At 39.3% G+C, this 24,763-nt stretch overlaps 1 protein-coding gene across 2 annotated transcripts in view; it reads right to left on the bottom strand.

Moving 5' to 3' along the window:
- Positions 1 to 22,747: 22,747 nt before the first annotated feature.
- The window catches only part of LOC101847266, a 35,505-nt gene continuing 33,489 nt past the window's right edge, over positions 22,748 to 24,763 (bottom strand). For both annotated transcript variants that reach the window (XM_005100432.3, XM_005100433.3), the window contains exon 11: positions 22,748 to 23,473. In XM_005100432.3, the coding sequence (XP_005100489.1) occupies positions 23,289 to 23,473 (185 nt within the window). In that variant the 3' untranslated portion in view covers positions 22,748 to 23,288. The remainder of the gene's footprint in view (positions 23,474 to 24,763) is intronic.

Here is a 24,763-nt window from a genome sequence, read left to right as displayed (position 1 = left end):
CTAAAACAGCCACAGTATGCTACAAAATCGCATAAAATACCCATTTGGTGCCATTTATAACCTTATGATAGATTTTTTAGAAATGTATACATTTTCTGTATATGACATTCCAATATGGCAGCCGTTACCATAGCAACACAAAATTGTTTTCAAAATTTTACTTCAGGCCCAATTCTCCACTCTATTTATGTTGATGCTACCATATTTGTAAGCTTAGTTTCTTCTTATTAATGAATTTCAAAATTTCCCCCGCATCATGCCTTGCACAAACCGGTACCTCTTGATTTCAAAATTTCACATCAGTGCAATGATGCAAGCTTGGCATGTTTTGAGCATTGATCGAGTCAGTTTTTTTGCTTTTTATTTTAATTATTAACTCTTGTGGCAGTCCATTCCACTTTTGAATCAAAGCTTGTCCCATTCGTTGTACAATGTTGATGTCGTTTTGGGAGCTCCTTGTGTTAGGCCCAGTCAGTTAGGGCGTAATTATTGGAAATATGGCCAACGTTGGATGTCCGAATGTGTTTTAAGGCCGTACTTGTATCCTTCTATTGCTGATACCTGTTCCAGTGTCTGTATGAAACTGACGTGCAGAGCTGGTCGTTGTGTGAAAGTGATTTCAAAGATACCAGATCCGTATCTGTCTGTTTTCTTGGGCAGTATCGACCTGTGATCTGCCTGGTCTGGCAGAGGCGAAGCGTCTATATAATCAAATAATCACTGCTTCCCTTACTAATTTTGAAACATTGTCGCAGTCAAATTCACCCATAAACGTAAACTTCATAAATTAAATGTAAAAAGACGTTCATAATCAACAATGAACAGTATGCCTAACATTCTAAACGGTTTCATTGCCACCAAAATAGCCTGTTCTCCCCTCTTGGGCCACTCCATAAGCAGTCACAAGCTTTGATTAAGTAAGCTTAAAGTGAGACTGGAAGAGTCTACCAACATAGTTGAAGGGAACATGTGCATAGCAGTCTAAACTGTTTCATTGCCACACATACCCTGTTCACCCCTTTCGGGCCACAGTTACAATCAGTCTCAAGCACTGATTAGGTAAGCTAACTATTACACTGGTCGAGTCTACCTCACAGATGTGAGGGGAACTAACTCTAATAATCTCTCACTGCTGCGAGAGCTTGTTTTTTTTCCTCGACTTTTTACTGCCCTATAATCAGATCGTGACCTCGATTATGACACAGGCTCGTGGCCGCGAAAGGCTAGACAAATAACAGCCAAATGTGAAATTTAAAAAATGATAATTGTCATGTTCTACCAAAGAGTTAGACTCCTTGGTAGATCTATAACATATAGATCTAGTACTGATATCTCTGCTTCTTTGCTTTGTGCTTGTGTATTCACATCTAAAGTTAAATTTAATTTTAATTGGAATTGATATTTAATTAGATACTTTCCCGATTATTTTGGCGGTTGAACATACAATAATGAATTCCGGATTTGTTTTCATTCACAACTCTGAGTCGCCGCCTCGAGCAAGGTTCTTGTGCGATATCCCCAAGCCATATCTGGTCCCGTTTCACTTTGATTACCCTGTCAAACAAGTCAGCCTTCGCCCCTGGGTCTGGGTCTGTCAGGTGTTACTCCAATAACTTGGAAACAATTTTTCAGGATAATGATGGTAGGGTGAGCAATGAAGCATTTGCGTCACTCTACGGGCCGATAGTACAGCTTGCAGTATTCAAATTGCCCAACAGCGCTCCTCGGGGCTTAACCTTGGCATCTTGTACAGCAATTTAAGACGACAAAAACCAACTTGAATGTTTTTGTAAATTGTTTTTGTCGGTTCTAAAGGAGTTGATGTGTTGATCTAAACACAGTTTTGAAGATTTCATAACTTTCGGCGGAGGTTAAGTCACAAAATGTATTAATTTGTATGTGGGTCACGTGACCACGTTGTTAAATGTTTGTTCTCAAGGAGGAGTCATCGCAGGGTACATGGTGAGTGATGTGCAACATTTCGCTCACTAACTCACGTGAGCTAGGGCGCAGTTACCTTAAAAAAAAAAAAAAGTGGAAAGTTTCTATTGCCGCTGGGTATACAAGTATACTTGCAAAGGCTTGGGCAGTCATTGCCAAGGAAACAAACTGCAGCAGTAATTAAAAGCCCAACCCCACCCCCACCCCCAAATAAAGAAAGAAAAAGAACCATGCCATAGCAACAATAACAACAATCTGTCCCATTGGAGTACATACAGAGATGCCTATCTTACACAACACAATTTTTTTCCACACAAACCCAATAATCTACAGTATCATGGAGGTAGGTGCGTGCGTGCGTGCCCCTCGCGCATGCGTGTGTGTGTGGGGGGGGGGGGGATTTCTTCTGTGTGTGTCAATATGAACAAAGGTAAATTTTCCCGGTAAGTAGGGGCCTACGGTTTTATTCATTTAATAATTGGTCGCATTTAAGCACAAGCGGGCTATCCCGAAAAATGCTGTTTTGAGAAAATCGAAGTTAAAGTTTTTGCCCCTTGTTCAGTTTCTTTAAAAGACAAGGAGAGTTTTTCTCGATAACCAAACACATACACACCCATTAAACCAAATTTCTCCTATAGGTAGGACAATGCCCACTTTTGGTGTAGGTCAAGATTTCTGGAAACCCCCGAAATCTGGGTATGTTAGCCCGCTTGTCCTTAAAAGGATTTATTTAAAGCGGCCAAGGCTGTGTGCATACGACAGTAGACGCTATAAAAAAAACTATCTACATCATTATTTCTATCGTTGCAAGTGTATAAGTTTACTTGCAAGCCCGGTTTCATGTATTCGTTTTGTTTTCGTTTTTATTACTTTGGGTTGTTTTATTTGACATTAACTGAGTGCGTACAAACACACTTTATGAAAATCAGACAAAAATTATTTGCTCTGCCAAGGCAACCTCCAAGCAGTTGAAACAAAATATGTACATGAAATGAGTTAGTCCTTAGCGTGACCACCAGTCTTTCTTTTGCTGAAAAAGCTTCTCTGAAGCTGTATAATCTTTTCTCTGCAAAAGAGCTCTGGCAAAGTTTCAAAAGACACTCAAACGAAGGCTGTGTTATTCTTAGGTACCGCACTTTACATTCTCATCATCTTGCGTGATGTCTAGAAACAAGTGATAAAACACGCCACATGTTTATCTCGATTTAACTAAAGCGTGTTTCTAATGTTTATGGCGTCTTTTCTAGTTGCTTTCCTTCTTTTCAAGCATAACCACAGCAAGCCTCTTCAATCGTGTCGCCAATTTAAGTTAAATTTCCATCTGGATCTTTGTCGTTTTCAGATTCCGTCAAAGCCTTCAGAACTTTTAAAATAATACTCTCCTTTTTGTGCTTTCTTGACGAAGGCGGGGCGGTTACCTCGTGATTGATTCCTGAGCGTGATCAGTTGCTTTTGCAGTTGTCAGTTGTTAGTCAGGTAGGCTACTAGATCAAGGTCTACTTCTGAAATTTGTCCTTGACTGATCTCTAACCAGACAAAGGATGTGTAATGTAGAGACCGTTTTTTAATGTAACTGTCCTGGCTTCCTTCGCAAAATGTGTGAATGTTTATGGGTACCCCAAAAATGATTCAAGAAAGGGCATAGCGTCAAAAAGTGGCTTTTTGTTTTTCTTGTTGGCTGCCTGCCCGGACTTTGTCGTCCCAAGAATCTTCTTTTGCTTTCTATACTGCTGGCGATTTAAAAAAATGATGTTTGGTCCTTTCGCATTTCCTGTAGAAAAATAATTATTCTTTCGCTTACGAAATTGAAATAAAAAATATTCCACTCATAAATCAAGGTGAAAGGATTATTTTTCAGTAAAAATGTCTCTTTAATGACTGAAATTTTACGACCAGAGTAAAATCCAAAACTTACACATCAGGGGTGCTCCGACAGAACACATCTTTTAGGTCGTGTAATATCCATAATGTTTATTCAGCACTTTAGGGAATTTCCTGCACCTCGAGTCATAGCTCTAGAAGGCACAGGTCTACCTGCAAAATGTTGTTTCAGATAATGGGTGAGGGCTTGCTGCAGCTGTAAAATGGTCCTGGGACCGAAATTCAAGTCATGAGCAACACAGTTAATCCTTTCCCCACATGTGCTCAATACGGTTAAAACCTGGTGAAATGACAAACCGTAGACTGTGTTTACTGTAAACGCAGTCTTCGGCATCCTCGCTTCACTCTTGCATTTCCATATAGTAGTTGGCGACGAACAGTATGACGGCTGACGAGTTGTTTTTTTAAAGTCCAGGAAATTGCCTTGAGGGTTGACCAGTTGCCCTAAAACGATTTCTCATATATGCACTGCCTTGATAAATTATGTTGGTCTTAAAATGGCATTGTCCCTTGGACAGCCAGTTCTGGGTCGGCTTTGAACAGGCCAAGGTCCAACGTACCGTGGTCTGAGTTGGCGGAATTAAAGAGTTTTTGAGACTTGGACTTGAATTTAGAGCACAAAGCTAAATTAGGTCACACAGTCAATGGGTCACAGGTCCCGTCTCTAGTTGACGTTAAATGTGTTCGCAACAGCAGCACGCTGAGCATGCGGATGACTTGGTTTTTCTGATTTTTAGTTAAAAAGTACCGTCTCCTTTGGGTGGCAATGATCGAATGTCGATGCGGTTTTAAGTAAACACAGACCTAAGCTTCATTTAATTTTTATAAAAGTAAACATCCGTCTCGTGGTTGGGGAAAAAATCCGAATTTTCTGGGAGGGGGGGGGGGGGGGTTACATTGATGCTGTGAACATTAATTGATTCTGTAGCTACTTGTTCCCACGTTATCTGCAAAAAATATCCCTGTTTGTGTATCGTTAGCCTCTTTCATCGTAAAAGGCTGGTCTTGCCCGCACACATTCAAAATAAGCTTTGCATCATCAATGTTGCACTAATTAATTTTGAAGTGATATGAAGTGATAATGTGTTCCGTTACGACAGCTCACAACACACAGGTGACACTCATATTTTCCGTCCACACAGACAAGCAGATAGAAAATGTCTGGCATGCTCGACGCTATCCAGACTGTGCGGAAGCCGGAAAAAGTCTGCCCCCTGTAGCCGCCGGTCTGGCCGCTGTGGACAAGCCAAGAGAGCAAATCTCTCTCTCTCTCTCTCTCTCTCTCTCTCTCTCTCTCTCTCTCTCTCTCTCTCTCTCTCTCTCTCTCTCTCTCTCTCTCTCTATGTATGTATGTATATATATATATATATATATATATATATATATATATATATATATATATATATATATATATATATGTGTGTGTGTGTGTGTGTGTGTGTGTGTGTGTGTGTGTGTGTGTGTGTTTTGTTTTTCATTTTTGGGGTTATTGTCCCAGCGTGATGCCTGGCTGGGTCTGCAGTCCATCTAAGTCACATAGGCTAGGCCCTAAGGGAAAACCAACACTGCCAGTCTCTGTGAGAGTTAGAAAATATAGCCCACAATGGAAGAACCAGCCAAGTCAGGATGTTAGCAACGGAAAAGCCAGCAATGTCAAGCATGCATTTCTTTGTTGCGTCCCTTGTGACCGATCAGTGACCATATTTCAGTGAAAAAGACATTGTAGTGAAATGGTATAGGTTTAACGCCCCTGTCAACACTAATAGGTAATTTTAGAGGCGGGATCTCCGAGTTTAACGTCCATCCCCGAAAAAAACCCCGAGCCAAATAGGAAATTCATGTAAAGTGCCTTTCCCAAGGACACATCGTCGGACCGAGCTGAGGCTCGAACCCCCGCACCAGTCTTATACGAGCTGCTAAATGGGAAAATAATTCATCGAGCAACCATATTGCTCTAACCTTTGATTTTTCGAAGAACTTGGGCTGGCCAAACATCACAGCAAACGATTTGCTCAGTCGTTGGCAGATATTTCACTCTTTTTCTAAGTAATGAAACAATACACCTGTACGTTAGGAGACAGTCGGCAAAAATGAGGTAGACGATGTGCCCAGCAGGCTGCTACATTACTGTCTACACATTCTGCCAGCTGATGGGACTCGTGCGCAGGCCAGAACAAGAACTGGACGTTGATCTGGTTTCTCTATCATGTTGTTGTCCACCAGGAAAGTACAAAAAAGTGAAAATCTCGTTTCCAGTGAGAGGCCACAGTCACAAAGAATGCGATAGAGACAAGGCAGTGGTGAATGAGAAGGTCACTGTAGATATGTGCCAGCCAGTTGAATGGGGCAATTCGAGATAGCCTGTCGGAAACCCTCTCTGCTCCAGATAATGAGGATGACATAAACCGTATTCCAGACTGTGTCACAAAATCTTAAACCGTGCTACCTTGTCTCCTGTCATATACCCACTTGAGACCTCTGCTTGAAATCTGCATCTCAAAGGCCCGCCCACAGCTAATGCAGTATTCTAGAGAGAGCAGGAATGGTCCGTTCTACGCCGCAATCATATGAAGCCGGTGGAAAAGAAGAGCGCTGCACGACTCCAGCCCATGAAACCTTTCTACAATGGCCCTCTGTAGTCTGGCAGATTTAATAAATTGCAAGGAAATAAAAGCGAAAGAAACACAATGAAATGCAGTTGATAGAGAAAATCATCGTATCTAAAATACTCAAAATGTACGAATGGGAAAGTGCTGCACAAGAGTCTGATGACTCAAAGTCGTCATCCAAAAATGAATATTAAATAAACATTTTAAAAACATAGTAAATATTACAAAATGGTGTGCCATTCTCTTGTTTAAATCATTTAGTTTTGTTTGTATTCACAATTGAGTAAAGAAACTCATAATTCATTTACTTCCAAGACGATGGAGACCTTGCCAACAGCTGACGGGGGAAAAACTGGCGAAGTCAATTTGTCTATTTTGATCTCACCGAAACACCCATAACACGAGGACTTTGAACATTTTTCATTTTCAACACAAATGGTTATACTATACTTGAAATCAATGTTAACTGTTGAGAGATCATTGTAGCAGAAAAAGTCTTTAAAGTTTGTTTTTCAATTATCTCGGAATTGCCCAAACCCGACATCACTGGTCGTCCAAAAGAAACTTAAAAATGTAATCACCCAATCATCGTGTTATAGGCTTTCACTACCCTCTCAGGCAGCATAAAATTTTAAAGCTGAATAAATTCTGCATCATCTGACACATTAATATTTTATCTATGTTAAAAGATGCCCGAGATATGGTCACTCAAAATTGACCTTAAAAAATCAGGCTTGACAAAATTGTGCAGAGAAACGCAAAAGTGTGTTCGCGCGAATATTGAAGTGCATCAACATTGGTAGAGTGAACATATATTGAATATCAAACAAAAAGGGAATAATATTGGCTCTGCAATGAACAGCATATTCTGATGATATTGTCTAACAGATTGAAGAATAGAGCAGTTAATTAAGTAGGCCTACCACACAAAACCTGGACTTAACATAACATGTGCTCATTAATATTTATTTTGTTTTAAGTTTTTTGTTTAGGAGTTAACGGTTTCGTGTCGAGCACGACACTTTTTTGCACATAGACGGTGTTAGTTAGATTTAGGACATAATCATCTGTGACTGAGGATGAGAGACCTCCAAACTGCCATGGTTTTTGGTTGTCTGGGGTGGAATGAACAAAACCGCCCTCATGAGAATTACGGGATGGCTTGGTTTCGTGGACTACATCGCGCAGGTGCTGGAACGTCATGCCTTTACGCCTGTTTTCGTCATGGTGCCATTCAAGTAGACATCCTTGCAAAGCCAAAAATTTTCTCACTGGGCCAACTAGATAATTTTTGGAAAACCAAATCAAATCAACGTTGGAGTGGTCACCAGTAAATCTATAGCCCCAATATGAGCCCAACAGGTAAGTGAAGAGTGAAGTACAATGTACCACGAAACAGCAGCGGAAGAAAACACTTTGCTTGCTCCCAACTCAGACCCTTTGTTTGCAACTATCTGTGACATTTGGAATGAAATGACGGATAATTATGTCTCAAATTTAACAAAGTTGATGCCTAAAGGGTTCGTGCACTACACAAACTAATGGCTCCTAAGCAAAATAACAATGAGTATGAGCACATTTAATGCTAAAAATCCAAGTTTTACATTGCATTTGCATTTGTGATCAATCTGTTTTCCGTTCTGTATGAAACTAACGTGACAAAATTATATCAAAATAGAGTACAGTATTGTTTATTGCAATACAAAATTCTCCGTTCGTTGGATATTTATTATTTAATGTATATATCCATTCTATCAATATTGATGCTCCTCAATACACGCGCAAAGACAATTTTACGTTTCTTTAATTTCGCACAATTTTGCCAGGCCTGATTTTTTAAGGTCAATATTGAGAGACAATATATCTCGGGCGTCTCTTAACATAAATGAACTCTTAATGAGTCAGATGATGCAGAATTTATTTAGCTTTAAATTGGTTCGCTGCATGAGTAGGTAATGTGAAGCTTTAACACGATCCTTAGGTGATTACATTCTCAAGTTTCTTTTGGGCGCCACTGTATATATATATACATATTATATAGAGCGGAAACCTGATATAACAGGGGTGATGGGACTAGAGAAAAAGACCTGTATCAGATCCCCGTTAAATCAGAAATGTAAGGGAAGTAAGCATTTGTGAACTAATCCAGCTAGGTTTAGGGCTAGATCGGAGTCTGCAGCACACTGCAGCCCACTCTGCCTCTCTCCCTTCACCCGCTGCGTGAGTTTGCAGTGGCTTGGCTTGCGTGGGCTTGCTCTCTCTCTCTCTCTCTCTCTCTCTCTGTCTCTCTCTTACTTTTTACACATTGTTAACGAGCCTTTATTCTTTGTCCCTGCTATAACTGATTGGGTTCCGATGAGCCCCTGTTATTGCAGAAAACTTTTAATAGAGACAAAGAGTAGGAAAAAACGGGTATTTCTAAAATTCCTGTTATTACCGAATCCCCGTTATTACAGGACCTGTTATATGGTTTCCACAGATGTTATGTTGACGCACCCGCACTTTTTCTGTACTGTCTGAGCGGGGGCTGTGGACTGTGGACACGCGGCCTGAGACGACCCAAGGACTGATGAGAATCGGGTCAATTTTTAAAAAAGTGCATCTAATCTACAGGTTCCTTCACACACAAACACACACACACACACACACACACACACACACACACACACAGACACACACACACACATTATATATTGTAGCCTGATCCAAGCTTCTTTCAATTTGAATTTGCGTACAGTTTTGCTGTAACTGTAATTGTACATGTAATGAAAAGTCAAACCTGTGTAAGACGGAATCGCTATGGAGCCATAAAATAATCCGTCTTAAACATTTTATGACTTTAGGGGAGGTTGGAATATGTCCAGTAGGTGGGATCATATCGTGGAAGGAAAAGAAATCAAATGAGGTAGTGCTTGATGAAGCCCGCGTGGGACGCTCAATGTTAAAAACTATCAGGAAACGACAAATGCAGTTTTTGGGACACCTGAATAGACATAAGGGTCTTGAACATCTAGTTTTCACTGGCAAAATTGAGGGCAAGCGAGGCAGGGGTAGGCCTAGAAGAACATACCTAGGGAACCTAAACAAAATGATGGGTAACAACAGGGAAAGATCAGGGAAACGTAGCTTTTTTAGAGCATCCGAGCAAAGGAATGAATGGAGAACCATGATCGCCGACGTCTGTCGGAGATTTGGCACTGGATTATAATAAGGCGGGATCAATTTGGGTCGCTTGTCTGGTCAGCAAGCAAATCTCTAAAGTGGTCCTCTTTGATAATGGCAGGCGTCATTCCTTATTATCCAATAGCCACGATTGATAGTTTTTCATTGGACCACTGTTCGACCTGTTAAAATTAGAAATGTTCGAACATCTCCTTTGCTTCCACCCTTAGCCCCACCCATCGTTAGCCAATCACCCCTCGCGTGCATATAACATGTATAACGATAGATAAGACAAAGTCACAAAACTGGCCACAGTTTGCCTCTTATCTCTAGCCTCAAAAAGTCTACCACTGGTCTCAAGATGGCAATCTGTTATACTGGGTGGGCGCTAGTCGATATTGGTCAATACCTCCCAGCCAGCACAACTCGATGTCCATCTCCCAATCCCTTTTTGAATATACAAGGTCTGATTTTAGTTGGCGCCACCATGCCATGTTGACCAGTCATGTTCTGATTCTAAATTCTCTACTTCAGCTGTAGTTTGGTCCTTTAAAAATACATCCTCCAGGCAGGTGATTCTCTTTTCAAAGGAAGTTGAAATCCTGTGGCTCTTAACTCAAGATCAAATCCTGCCAATGGCCATATATGGTGTAACATAAACCACTTTAGCAGCATGTGAAACTTTGTCTCAAAGGTTATAACAAGCTTAAGCACAGCACTAGTAGTAGTAGCCTACAAGTAGACTAGCAGTAGGCCTACTATCAACAAAAAAGACATCAACAGACTGATCCCTGTTGATAGAATCATTGACTGATAAGTACCAGAAGAGCGACGTAACACATTTTCTTCATAAAATCAGAAAGTGACATAGTAACTATGACAATAAAAAGTTGTTCCCGTTTTCGATCCAGATATTGGGGATTGCCTTGTTAGTGAGAAAACTTCCTGGGCCTTCGGCAAATTGTGGTAGGGTGGGCAGTTCCTTTCTGCTTCGCAGACCAGCGCACTAACCGCTCCGCCACCGCACCCTCAACTATGACACTGACAATAAATAAAAGATGAAAAAGGAGGAAGATAAGTGAAAGAAAATTTTTTGTCATATATATGTTTACTAAAATCAAACAGGCACAAATGCTCGCTTGCAAAAACACATAATGCCACATGGACTATTTTAGGTCCTGGCAATCCAAAACTTGTTTTTAAAAAAAAACATTTATAGTCCCAGAACATCCACACTCACTCTCTTTTCAAAGTTGTCTCTCACTTTTTCTATATCTGCAACCTTACTACATACTCACACACCGAATGTCAGATAAAAAAAAAAGAGATGACTTATTTTAAAGGGTAATAACTCATCTGCGTATCATTTTCAATAAAAGTTTACATAAAAAATATAAATTTCAATCAAGAGGACAACAAATTTAAAAGTCAGTATGATGTATGAAAGAAGCCAGTTGTAAAATGCAAAGCTTTACAACATAAATCAATATTATGTATTAAAATGTACATTAATACAATGTACAGTTTATCTAAAACTGACGAAGTCACAAACAAGGTGTCTAAAAAATAAGAGGACCCATTAAAAAATTTTTTTTAATTTAAAGACATGAGTCTGTAAAAATAAGCTATATACAGTACAGTGGAACTCGGATTCAACGAGGTCGCCGGGCCTGACCTAAAATCTCGTTGAATCCGAGTGTTCGTTATAGCAAACATGAGGTTTTATGTAGATAATTACAGGCACTGAGCAAGTAATGTATAAAGAGAAGTCACAAATAGTGCCTGAAATACCAGCATATTATGAACCGTAAAAAAATAAAAGACCGATTTGTTCAAATGCATTCCTGTGTCATCTCGATTGTTTACAACGAAGTTGTGTTGCAGTGTAGATCCTAGCATAACGGCAACTTTTGATTTCTTAGACAAGCGCACAATTCATTATGAAGATCTTCGTCAAGACTAGTTTATCATTGTAATAATGATCAGTTGCTGAGGGGAAAAAAAGACTTGACGCGTTTGTATCTGCGACATTCAACGTCCGGATCGCTAAGGCGCCCCCCTCCCTCCCCGACACACACACAGTCACATGTGTGCAGGCCGCCCATCCGACTTCGACACACGCCAGAGTAGACACATGCGCGAGCCAACAACGCATGTGTTGGTATGAAAAAAAAGGTCGCTGATTGGTCGCATGCAATCGGCTAAGTGAATAGCGGTTCACGATGCAGTTGCAATGGATGGTTTCTGGGAATAGATAAAGTTCGTAGTGGGAGAAAAATGAGCGAAGCCACGTCTGCGGGGGCAGTTCACCCAGGAAGCGACCTCGTTGAATCCGAGCTCAGTGATTTAAGTGCTCGTTGAATCCGGTTTATTTTTATTGATTTTAAAGAAGAAAAAAAACGGGGAATCTATCTCATCTCGTTGAATCCGAGTTCTCGTTGAATCCGAGCTCGTTAAATCCGAGTTCCACTGTATAACAAGGATAGCTCGAATTTGTTGGATCCGTAGTTTGAGGAATTTAAGGAATATCTTACAAAGATAAAGAAGAAGACAAAAAACAACCCGGGACTGCAGGCACAGTTCGATGGATGCGCGGTTTCGAGTCGTCTGTGTTCGACCCATCCGTGTTATACTGTATAATCAAATGGTTGGAACCCGATGACACAAATGTTGAACAGAAGGTCCAAAGAATCAACCCAGAAACACGGTAGAATTATCCAAAATTTAGAACTGAATGTTCAAGCTCAAGAGAGAAATGATCAACTACTGGACAGCCACCTATTTCCCTGAGTATATTTGGCCATGTCAGTTTTAAATTAATTCATTCTTACATGCACAAAAATACACATTATGGTTGATCAAACAATCTCAGACATACATGAAGAAGGAATGATTACAAATTATGATAATGCAAGATCAAGATTAAACTTAAAATGCAAAATTATTTTGTGTATTGTAAACCCCTCTTGAAAAAGGTACAATATACTGACAACAAATAAAATATTGACTATTATTAACAAATACAATAGTAACTGTGATAATGCCAATGAAAACCCACAAAAGGGGGAAGATGGACAAAAGTGAGAAAATTGTTTATATAGAACAACTGCACTGTACACGTTTTTATGTAGCAGGTCAATGTTTACAGATGATTAAAACCAACAAGCACAACTGCCTCCAAGCAAATATCTGTTTGCCCCGCTCAATATCAGTCGTAAGACACACTATGCCTAGCATCTGTGTTTGACCCGCGGCCGTGATTTTTGGCATTTTTTTGTCCGCGAATCGCGGCCGCGATTTTTGCCGTTTTCAAAAAAGACAAAACAACAAAGCCACTTCATAACATATTAGACAGGTATTTTAATAATTTTTAATATGTCCACATTGTTTCTATTTTCCTGCGGAGTGCATAAGTACATTACATTACATACTATTTATATTGCTGTCTTTATATATTTTCCCCTCTTTGTTGTGTTTTAATTGGTTGGTGTGTTAATTTTTCAAAACATTGATCTGATGATTTGTTTTTCTTTTTCTGTGTTTATACAGCGTAATGTCATTTAATTTGATGGTGTTCCTACCTTTTAAAAAAAATAAATGTGTTATGTTAGAGCGTGTCTCCACCAAAACCGAATACTGACACTGGCACGCCCCAATAGTGTGTGATTCCATAATTTACATGTAATATAATCCTGTAGGCCTACTTTTTCTTGAATTACACACGTTTAGGGTTAAAACAGAAAATCTTCGGATTTTGTTAATTTTTGTGGTTATTTATCCGTGCTGTTCTAAATTTGATTTCATTCTGTCATGAAACCTTTATTTTTCACGTTTTTACACTCTGGGCGACTACAAATGATATTCTTTAAAATGCAGAGCACAAGAAATTCTGGTGCTTTAGATTGTTACCTTTATCAACATAGATCTACCGGTATTGCTATATATACGTCGTCACAGAGTTGAAAGCTTGAAAATTAATGGCAACTTTTTTGGCAACCTTTGCCACTTTTTGTGGCAACTTTTGGGTAAAAAAAATGGCAACAAACGCAGATGCCAGCTATGCTATTATCAGCTATGAGGCTCGAAAGGCAAAAAAGTGACTTTCCATGAAATTTTTGTTTTTTGGATCTATTGAAAGTTTGATGTCTTCTGCTTCATTTAAGAAAAAAATAAACAACTATAATCGGCTATAAATATTTTATTTTAATTTATTTTGGAGGTGTGTGTGGTTTGTTGTGAGCTAGGGTGATGAGATAAAGGAATTTGGACCTTGCTAGTGTGCAGCTGTGATATTATTTTTAGTACCATTACCTCACGGCCACCTTAGCTTCAACCAAAGACTCCCCATTAGCGGAAAATCTTTGCTCTAACATTCTTTATTCACAACTATTTTTAGATTCTGACCCCCTTTCGAGCATGAATGGTCTGAAATGTAAACAACCCTGATTGGTAAAGCGGAGTAAAAACAGTAACTTATAGCTCACTTCAAGCTTGTTTAAAACATAAACAGCTGACTGTGTGGGCGTGCCCTGCTAGCTGCTATCGTCTGTTAATCTTTCAGTTTTACACATAGATCGATTTAAAAAATTTGTTTTTATCGTGTTTTAGAGCTTTTAAAAGATTAATTAACCTACTTCCTTTAGATCTCTCAGCAGAGCGGACTCCTTACCACGAGGCCACCGAGGCGGTCTATGTGCATGTGTGTATGTGTTGGTGTGTTTGTATGTGTGTGCTCTCGTGTGTTTATGGTGCTTTTGCAAACATATAATCAGGTAGCGTAAACACGGCACGTAAGCCAACTTGCTGCCTTCCGAGCGCGTGGTTTCGGTGAAATGGGGGTAATTCAGATCTCTGTTTCTTTGCTCTTTTGCCATAAAACTCCAAAAGGGTCTAAGTTTTCATAGATAATTTTTAACACGAAATGTGTAAAAGTAAAATACCGGCTAAAAAAGGTGCCAATAGAAAGAACAATTCTTTTCCTATTAGAATAGTCATCGGCTTGGAACTATTTTGCATGAATCCTGCGAAAGTACCAGGAGCACTCAGTATACTACAGTATTGAGCCAGCTCTCTCGCTGCGAAGGCTGGTGCAACTCCGGCCAAGATAACGCTCGGTGTTTTTATTGAAATAACGACAGATCATCGTGTTTGAGGCAATAAAATACTGATTTGTAAAGATCTCAGTCTTGAAAAATATTAGGCTTCATTTTTATGTTACAGTGATTGTACTCTTTTAATGCAGAGATATTTGATGCACGTGGTACTCTTTCACTATCTGTCAAACATGGGGTTGCAGCCAGTTAATGACTTCAGCAATATTTTATTTTTATGTTAAATTGAAACGGCCGCTATTCTCTTAAACATTGACTGAGAGGTAAAAGTATGGTAACAAAATTCTCAGGAGACATAGGCCTTTTCATATGAAACAGATGACTTTGACTTACAGTTTACAGCTACTTTGAAATTTTAGTGTCTAGTATCATGCTAATATTTTGTTGCTTTTGATGTGAAGTCCATTCTCTTTAAAATTTTGTTCGGTCTGGGTCCTTTTCTTTGTGAATCAATAGTTTTCTACTTTTGTATATTACCTAGTAGTGGCATAGCCAAGATACATGCTAAATTTCAAGTCTCTATCACAATTCTAAGACCCCTATTGCTATGGAAACATGTTGCTCAACTTCGGGGGCCATTTTCTCCATTTCGTGTTTCCTCACCTCGCACAATTAAAATATTTTAAAATTCTGCATTTTCGTCAAACGTCAAATTTACTTCATTCTTGTTTTAAATTGTAGGGAAAAGGTGATAGTTTTAGAAAATAATGTTACCTCAATTTTGAAATTTCCTTCATAAGACTGATATTGACCGGCAGGGACACATAGTATACATACTACTATTACGCCCTGACAATCCAGGAAATGGTAGAACATAACATACGTAGGTGGTTGGCGGGCGCTCTGGTGTGGTTTGCTTCTTCTTTCCTATCAAACATCTATCGTCCTTATCTCCCCTCCTTCTTCTATTTTGCATTTGTTCCTCTCTTATAACACCTCTAATCTTCGGCACTTATATGACCTTATTGTGTTGCAAGTGCTGTAAAACTCTTACTAAAACTAAATATAACATACTCCGAGGCAAAAGAAAAACAAAATTTTCATCGTCGTTTAAGCGCTGGCCAAAGTTTCCATTGGAGAGTACTGTTCACAAGTTCCATTGAAGCATGGTCTAATCTAGCTAGATTAACCTTAATCGAACAATGCAAAACCCTGACTGGTCGCTGGCGCAACAAACAACTAAACAACTACAGGGTTCCCACCAAATCCTGGAAATATTTTTAAAGACCCCAATTCGAAGGACCAGCTTCTGTGGGCACAAGCTCACATGAACTGGAGGAACAGACAAAGGAGAAGGGTGCTGTTCACCGACAAGAGCAGATTCTGTGTTGATCCGTCAAATGGGCACATCCGTGTGTGGCGCACAGACCTGATATGCGTATTTGCGTTTCTTTTACCTCTGAGTATATTATTATTATTATCATAATTATCATTGCTACTATAAGTGAATGGAAGTAGAGTAACCATGGTGTCACTGGAAGAGGAGTAATAAATGTGCTTACATCCCTTACATTACAAAGCTCTGGACTTCTCATGTTTATTTTATGGTAGTAATAGTACTCCTACTGCCATCGCAACAGTTGCTGCTGCTGCAGATGGGCACATGGAAGATGTGTATTCTTAGTTCTTTTCGGATTCGGAAAACACACACACACCATGGCTGAAAGTGACAAGATACGGTTTAGCCTGGAAATTCTGTTGTTAGAATTAGAGAACAAATAAGCTGAAAAGTTCATGGTAAATTCACGAAGCCTGAAGGATGGGGCAGGCTTTTCAATTTTTCAGGGGTGCCATCCATTTACCAGGGGCATGTTACATAACTGACAGCATGTGCTCTATTTTAGTTTAGTTTTAGTAGAAGTTTCACGGCACTCGCAACTGCATAAGGTCATATGAGCGCCAGAAGGTTAGAGCTGTTACAAGAGAGTAACAAACACAAAAAAGAAGAAGGGGAGATAAAGACGATAGATGTTTGACAGGAAAAAAGAAGCAAACCACACCAGAGCACCCGCCAACCACCCACGTGCTCTATCTATATACCAGACCTGCCACTCTATGAAACCTCAAAATCAGGATCTCAGGGAGAAAAAAATCGGGATTTGGTGAAAAAAATCGGGATCAACAGAAAATCACCAAGGTGACTGCCAAAGCTGACTTACAATTTTTCCAGGGGTGTTCATAAATTACTAGGCCTATAGGCCCTCTGTGTGTCTTTGTTTGTTTGCGTGCGGGTGTGTGTGTGTGAGTGTGTGTGGGTGCGCGCGAGTTATCATTATTTTTTTGTAAATCCTGAAGCATCGCTTCAAGCACTCCTAGTCAGAGTGTCTATACTCCCCCCCACCAATAGGTCCCGAAATACATGAACTAAGTTGACCCCGTCTACGGACGGTCCCTAATACGCAGAACTCACACGGCGATGTCATCATGTCACGTGACGTGAATGCGTGAGTGAAACAATTTTACTGACGGGTCCGACTAACTGTTCACACAAAACACTCGGATAGCGACAGTCGTTCTACTTCTAGGATAACGACGGCGGCCGACCGACCAAATGTACCAACAAATCTCTTATCCCTCATAATGCGTTCTGACTAAAGTAGGTACCACAAACCCAAATTTCAAAGTGCTTTGATCCTGTTTGTTGCATCATAAAGAACTATGCAAACCACAAACTTTGGTGTTTGAATTATAGAAATCGGACAATAAATTAAAAAAATGACAGGCATTTGAAATTTGTGGACGCCGTAAATTTTTGGCAACTTTAAAATCACGTTAAAAAGTGCGATTTTGTGAGTTCACAAAAAATTTATTCAGGTACATAAAGTGTGTATTATCATTTGTTTCAACAGGTGCCAGTATAAACTATGCAAAATACCAAGATGAGGACAATCAGAGTTTAAATAAAGCCAATACAGAGACTTAAAATTGGAAAAAAATTACTCCTTGATGCATAATGTTTATTCAAAAATGCTAAAAAGACTGATTTCAGACATCAATAAAATGGAAAGTTATTGCTGAAAAGAAATGAAACTTACAGAACATATTCACAGTAGTGCAAATTCATAGCCCAATTTTTTTCAGAGTTCTGGCACTTCAATTTAACTCATTCGCTACGTATTATTTTCGGCTTGTAGATGAATTTCTTTCGGGAGGGCGAAATGAGATGATGACTAGTGCGCAGTTCACAGGTCTTGGGGGCCATAAATTCAAATAAATATCAACATATTATATACCAACATTTTCAGTACGGTTTGTAGAATACATCTGTAATGTTTATTTGAGTATTTTTCAACTTTGGTTCCTGTAAGAGGTTTTTATGCAACACAATTGTGATTGGTTGCGGATAAAATTTGAAAACAAAAAATTTATAATCTCAGATGAAACTCAAAAAATATGTTTGCACCTAGTCAAATTATACATCAAAATAACCATAACTGTATATAGAACAGGAGAATATTGAAAAATGAGCAGTTATTTACATACATTCCATAATATTTGTACATTTGGATCGTAACCTCCGATATTGAAAAAAATATTTTTTTAAAATAACTTTGAAAAAAGGATCCCAAACAGAAAAAAACCACTCATATCTTATATAGAATTATTCAGAATTGCATTTGGAATAAACCTATACATGTCTTGGGTGGTACTTTTTGAGTAAATTCACCAAAAAGTAGTGATTTTGTGGAGAAAAAAAATATTTTGACTATTTAGATCTAGGCCTAGATCTAGCACTCAAAAATATTGATTTCTCAATTACAGTGCACTGGCAATTTGAGTCCAGTAGTATCAATATTATAAGAAGAGCCCTACACTTCTTTAGTGAGCAAAATAATGATACATTTTGTTGTGTAAAAGTACAAAGACTGGTGTCTGGCTATAATTTGGGCTTCGCGATAAAACAATGTCGCATAAACTTCGAAATCCTGTTTCAAAACTGAATCAAAACTTCCGATTTTCGGTGGAAACACTTGACCCGGAAGTGAACTTTATATTATGACCTTTATTATGGATATGTGGATTGGAATAGAAACCAAGCTAAAATTGAACGTCAGTTCTCGAGCCGCCGGGGGCGGCTTTGCGTACTGACGGCACTCTAGCCGCTCCGCCCCCCACGGCTCGGCGTAGCGAATGAGTTAATCAGTTATGGAACCACAAAAAAGGGAAAACTGCCAATTTTGCGTTATAAACAGAAAATCACAACACGGTACACATGGCCTAAACACTTTTCAGAATAAAATCACCTAAAATCATGGTAAATGTCTGAAACTTTCTATGTGAATGTACTTTTGGACCAGGAATCCATTTCTGTGATAACATGAAGCATTACAATGATATGAGGTTAGATAAGAGAAAAAATAAGAAATCATTCGGCATAATTTCAACAAAATCATCTATAACTTCTATAGAACAAGAAAGACGCCCCAAAGCTCTACTCCTATGTGTTTTTGGGCCAGGAATCCATTTCTGCAATCAAATCTGAGATAAAATGAGGCATTAATAAAGTAAATATTCAACAATGACAGATCAGATACACAAACACACACAAAAACTCAATTTACTTTTTTTTAAATTGGAAAGAATCTCCAAACAATTTTTTTTCAAAAATATAAAAAATTGGGCAGAAGCTCCCGCCCAGGCGGAGCCCATTTTCGTTTCAAAACGAAGATTTTTTTCCAAAAATATAAAAATTGTGCAGACCCTCCCGAACGGGCAGAGCCCATTTTCAAATCAAGGGCAAGGACAATTGGGGAGAGGGTGGAGGAGACACAAGTTAGATCTGCAACAAAGTTCAAATTCCCCATGGCTCATTAATCTAAAAAAAAATTGGGTCTATTCAGGAATAGATCTAGCAATTCTAAGGGTACCGACTTATTTCATAATCACGAATTATTATGAATGAAGCTCTCGAGTAGGAGAGTCCATTTTCAGCAGTAAACTAGCCTCTAAAAGTTGTATAAAAAAATAATTCAATTGGTGCCGGTACTTGTTTCATGAGTCTAAATAGATATATTGGCTAAAAGAAAACAATTAAATGAATTAGTTATGAAAGACTTTGTCAGATATTTGCGATAATCAAGAGAATATATTCATTCATCAATGAACAAATGCCAGCTGCACCCCCTTCACAGACGAGTTCATCAAGCTTGGTATGATCTTTAAAAAGAGGTCACCATTACGGAATCATCGATAGAATGAAATGGTCACGTGACCAGAAAATAACACGAATTTTTAATGACTAAAAACAAATTGATTTAGATTTCACTATATTTTCAAGAAATTTAAGCTTCTTATCTTTCTATCCAAACCAGATTTATAACAATACTGGGTACTGAATTAATTACAGGACGTTCTGAATGAGACCACCCGTTCGCATGTTTGCGATCTCGGCTTCAAGCCCTAGCTAGATCTAGGTCAGGCAAAGGTTGATGACTTTATGAAGAACTATGTAACACTATAACAATCTAATTAACAAAATCAACTTATCGCACATCTCCTGAATATCCCTATCCATGATTGGAAGCACAATGCATCCCTTGATATGCACTTATGTACGTGGATAGAGTGTAATCGAAAATAGGTAGTGTACGTAAATAATTCTTCGCCATTGCTGAATCAAGCGCGTCGCCAGAGATGGGACCAGCATGTGTGTTTACAAAAACAAGCGGCGCTAAACGGCGGCCAGACCAATCGTAGTCATTTTTGCACATGATTCCCTTGACATGTTCTACTTTTCAGTAGACCAGGGTTCTTTTGACCAATCATTGGTCAGACTTGGAGATTTCCATTCTAAAAATAGGTTCCAAAAGTCCCGATATTTCTGGGTCAACAACTAACTTTAGCAACAAGCACTTGGTACCGGGTGAAAGCTTATTCAAAGCTCGTTCTTGCACTTTTTGTTTCATGGCGATAGCAGTTATATCCGCTTAGCGCGAAGGCTTTTTATAAAGCACCCTAAATTTTTGTCGTCGCGGCCGGCATGAAAAATGATGCGAAAAACGCATTCCCGTGCATTTCGGTGACCTTTTTCGATAGCTTACTATACAATACGTCGTTCCGTACTGTCCTCAATAGTTTGATTTTAGCTAAAAACAATGGTTGAACTGACTTAGTTCGAAACGGGGTGAAGATTGGTGTCAAATTAGAAGAGTTATGGTTGATTAAAAATGACCAAATTTCGAGCTTCCTACACATTTTCAACTGCGCAGAGGCGGGGGTGTGTGGTACCTAACTAAAGCAACGACAACGGCCGTATGTTATCTTGTTAGCGCAGTTACATGTAGTTGTGTAAGGGTTAGAACGACTATCGCTCGTCTGAGTGTTTGATGTGAACGCGCAGTTACCAGACCTCGGACAAGGCTTGTCTTGAAAGTAACAGCGGAACTTCGAATATTATCGATTATTTGTATGTCCCAAATTGTAACAGTTACCAGGCTATCATTGGAGAATTCTGAGTGTGGGCAAAGATCACACACAACTTGGGGCGAGTCAACTACTAAATGCGGCATCGATATTTCGAGAAATAGTGCTCAGAGTTCCTACTGACAAAAAGTTCAACCGATGCTTCCCGCGATAAAGGAGAAGACAGAGTAAGTTTTTAGAAAAATTCGGCACAACAGCAGACTGGGACAAAAATCGGGATACATGCGATCGAAATCGGGAAAATCAGGATGCTTGAGATTTGGGGCAAAAAATCGGGATATCCCGATTAAATCGGGATGAGTGGCAGGTCTGTATATACACAAACACACACACAAACAAGTATGTAGCCAACATTATATATGTATCCAGTCAACAAAATTTCAGTGAGGAACTGGAGTCTAGTGTGACTTACGTATTTCAGTCTGTTCTTGTTTGTTATATATTTTCTTATTTATATTCCCCTCCTCATCATTTTATATAAAACATATAAACTATATTATACAAATGAATCCTGCTTTGAGCTTATGAAAGGGCCTAAACCAGAAAATCGACAGTCAAGAACCAGTCTTGGTGTCATGATTCATATTATAAACCTGAAAGACAAAAATTATTGCTCAAACTCAAAGTAGAGTAAAAACTCAAATGGCTCAAGTAGACCTATTCAGTGCGAGAGTTGTAAGAACTGAGAAAGGTCAAGATGCAGTGACACTGAAAATAAGCCAATCTTTAACAGAAAGCTAAAAACATAATTATAGTTTTAATTTACTATCGCCCATCCAATGAAACGCAAACACTTTAGTTCATCAATAACAAGGCTTACAAGATATGGCGGATCCCGATTCCACACACAGCCGGCACCAAAGCGCGCTTGCAGTGAGCTCAAATAAAAAGAAAAATTATAAAATTTGCTTCCAAGTTTGTTATCCTCTGGTGTTGCCTTCCACACTCTCCCCACCGAGAGTATCTTTTTTAAAGAATCATTAATATAATCCCCCCCCCCCCCCCCGACTTATATGCTTCCAAACGCTCACAATTTGAATTTACTTTGGCGACCCCAACTACCCCCGGTACTCGCACAATGTGCCTTATCTTGTGACGCGAACACGTGCAGGTTCACTGACCGGTCACGATGACAAGGCCGACAAGCTCACAATCGGACGACGCTTTTCTTTTTTCACAAGTGACAGCACAGAGACAAAATTTGATTTATTTTCATGGTGACACAGCCTTTATAGTGCACGACCTGCATGTCACAAAATGTTGCGTTACCAGTCTATCACAGGCCAAATTTTGGGTGGTAACAAAAGCAAAAGTAGAGTTGATATTCCCGATTGAGCAACAGTGTCACGTGCTTCCGCATGCTGCAATAGACGCCTGTTTGCGTAAAATGTACCGTCAGACTGGGAAAAGCACAACGAATATCACAATCGCGACCGGCAAAAATTAACTTGCCGACCATATCGGAATTTGTTTTCAAATATTTCAGAACTTTATACATTTTCCGGGGGTAATTTACAGATTTCCTCAAATTCCCGGTTCTCCGCGATTTTTATCAAATTCCTGAGGCCTGGCTAGTCACCCTGTTTTTACTAGTTACCTAGTTTCTGACTCATTTTTTCGGCTATTCGAATTTTTTAATACTAGGCACCCATTTATTCAGATTTTTTAAAAAATGAATAGTACCCAGCCCTACCAAAAGTACTGGTGTCGGCCGTCGGCAGACATATTTTTTAAAACCGGAAATTTGTTGCACGCCGACGAAATAAAAATTACTGTCATGTAGCCGGCTATGGAAGACTTGCCCAGCCGGTGGAGCCGGAGGGAGGCCCGAAGATGAGTTCAAATAGGAGCCGAAAAACTTTCACCCTTGACACACACACACAAGCACACAGTGATTGATGAAGTGAATGAACATTATTGATAACCATTCCTGGGGCTGCCATTTTTACCATACCACTAAAATTAAAATGAGCAGGAGAAAAAATTTAGTTATGTCCCTTGATTTTGCCTAAAGCTGAGCTTCGAATGAGTTGCTCTTTTTGTCACTACCCTGAAGACATCAACTCATCCGTATTTAACTGTCTGTGTGTGTGTGTGTATGCGTTCATATTCTGCAGCTGAGGAAGTGTTGTGGTAGCCAAGAGGGAAAGACATATTATAATTATATTGGATGATAATCATAGCGAGAGGTGGTTGGTTCAGAAATCGGGTTTTCCCTTTCCTGCTTCTGTCTCCTCTTCCTCCGTGCCCCATTCCTATCGGGAGCAGTCCGGAAAAAATCCTGTACAGCATGTCGATAGTCCAGGGCTGTCGTTTCTTTCAAATGAGGATTTCTGCGAATGGCTCCTGCAGGAGAAGCACAGAAATACTTTTTTAACCAGAAAATCAGAGTAATTTGACAATGTTAGAAAAATTATATACAGCAGTCTTCACCTAAGAATAAGATCTCAGTGCTCGGGAGCAAAGAAAATATGGGATCTCACGCGAATGGGATCTTAGCCGATGCACCAAGGGAAGAACCTACAGTGACCTACGTTCAGGGTCACAAACGGTAAAATGGTCTTAATTCACTCCAAAATGAACTGACATAACCCCAGGGTGGTATAGGACATATAGTACACAAAGAGTGGTCAACTTTGATGACCAATCACAGTGGCATGAGACATGCCATTTACACCTATTACCCTAACATGAGTCTCAAGATCTATGCTTATCCATTTGCCACTCCCCTTTACCTGTCCAAAATCTATAGCTTTCCATCTTTGACCCAGTTCCCCCGTCTTTGCCATTGCGCACCATTACTTTGTGACTCCACCAATTAAAATTGAGTCTGTCTCTTGTTTGATCGGCTGTGCCTGGCCAGATATTTGTTCCTTAAATTATTATCTGGAAAGTGCGATCTTAACCGAATGTATACCATCAGACTCAGAGTGAATCAGAGCGGGATCTTAGGGGTGACACTTGTATGGTAAAAATTCTGTTGTTCTTTTTTAAAGCTCCATACGATGTGGGAAACTCTGTATCACCACTTTCCAAAGAGGAAATTTACTCGTTCATCCAATCCCTATGCTTTGCATAGAAGTCTGTAAAGATGATTTTTTGAGAAATACTAAAAGTTTCAAAGAGATCTTCGTAGTAAAAGTATTTTAAAATGTGAAGAATACAACCCCAGGGGTACAAAATGACCCCCCCCCCCGGAGTACGGATAGGGTTAAGAATAGAAAAAAGAAAAGTTCAGTAACTTTAATAATTTTGTTCACACTGGTATTGGTCACAGATTCTCTAATAAATATATGTACATCAGTGATGAGGAAAAAGACAGATCTTTCTTTTGTTACTACACAATTTTATTTTTTCTTTTAAAATAGTTACGTTACAAAGCAATTTTTGCTGTTTCCAGTTGTCATATGGTTGTGGACACAGCTTATTCTTTGTTAACTTTCAAAAGAAAAAACGTAATAAACCCTCTATCATGGCCAATAAATATAATCATTTCCATTTCTCATGGCCAATGGTCAAGCAGTTTGTATCTGAGAGCAAGAACAGACAGATATAATAGAAACTCATTCACACCAACTGCAGTGAGGTTATTGAAAACAGTGCTACACACACACACACACACACACACACACACAC

This window comes from Aplysia californica, unplaced genomic scaffold (genome assembly GCF_000002075.1).
Source record: "Aplysia californica isolate F4 #8 unplaced genomic scaffold, AplCal3.0 scaffold00247, whole genome shotgun sequence".
NCBI lineage: Eukaryota > Metazoa > Mollusca > Gastropoda > Aplysiida > Aplysiidae > Aplysia > Aplysia californica.
This window is presented reverse-complemented; position numbering and strand designations above follow the sequence as displayed.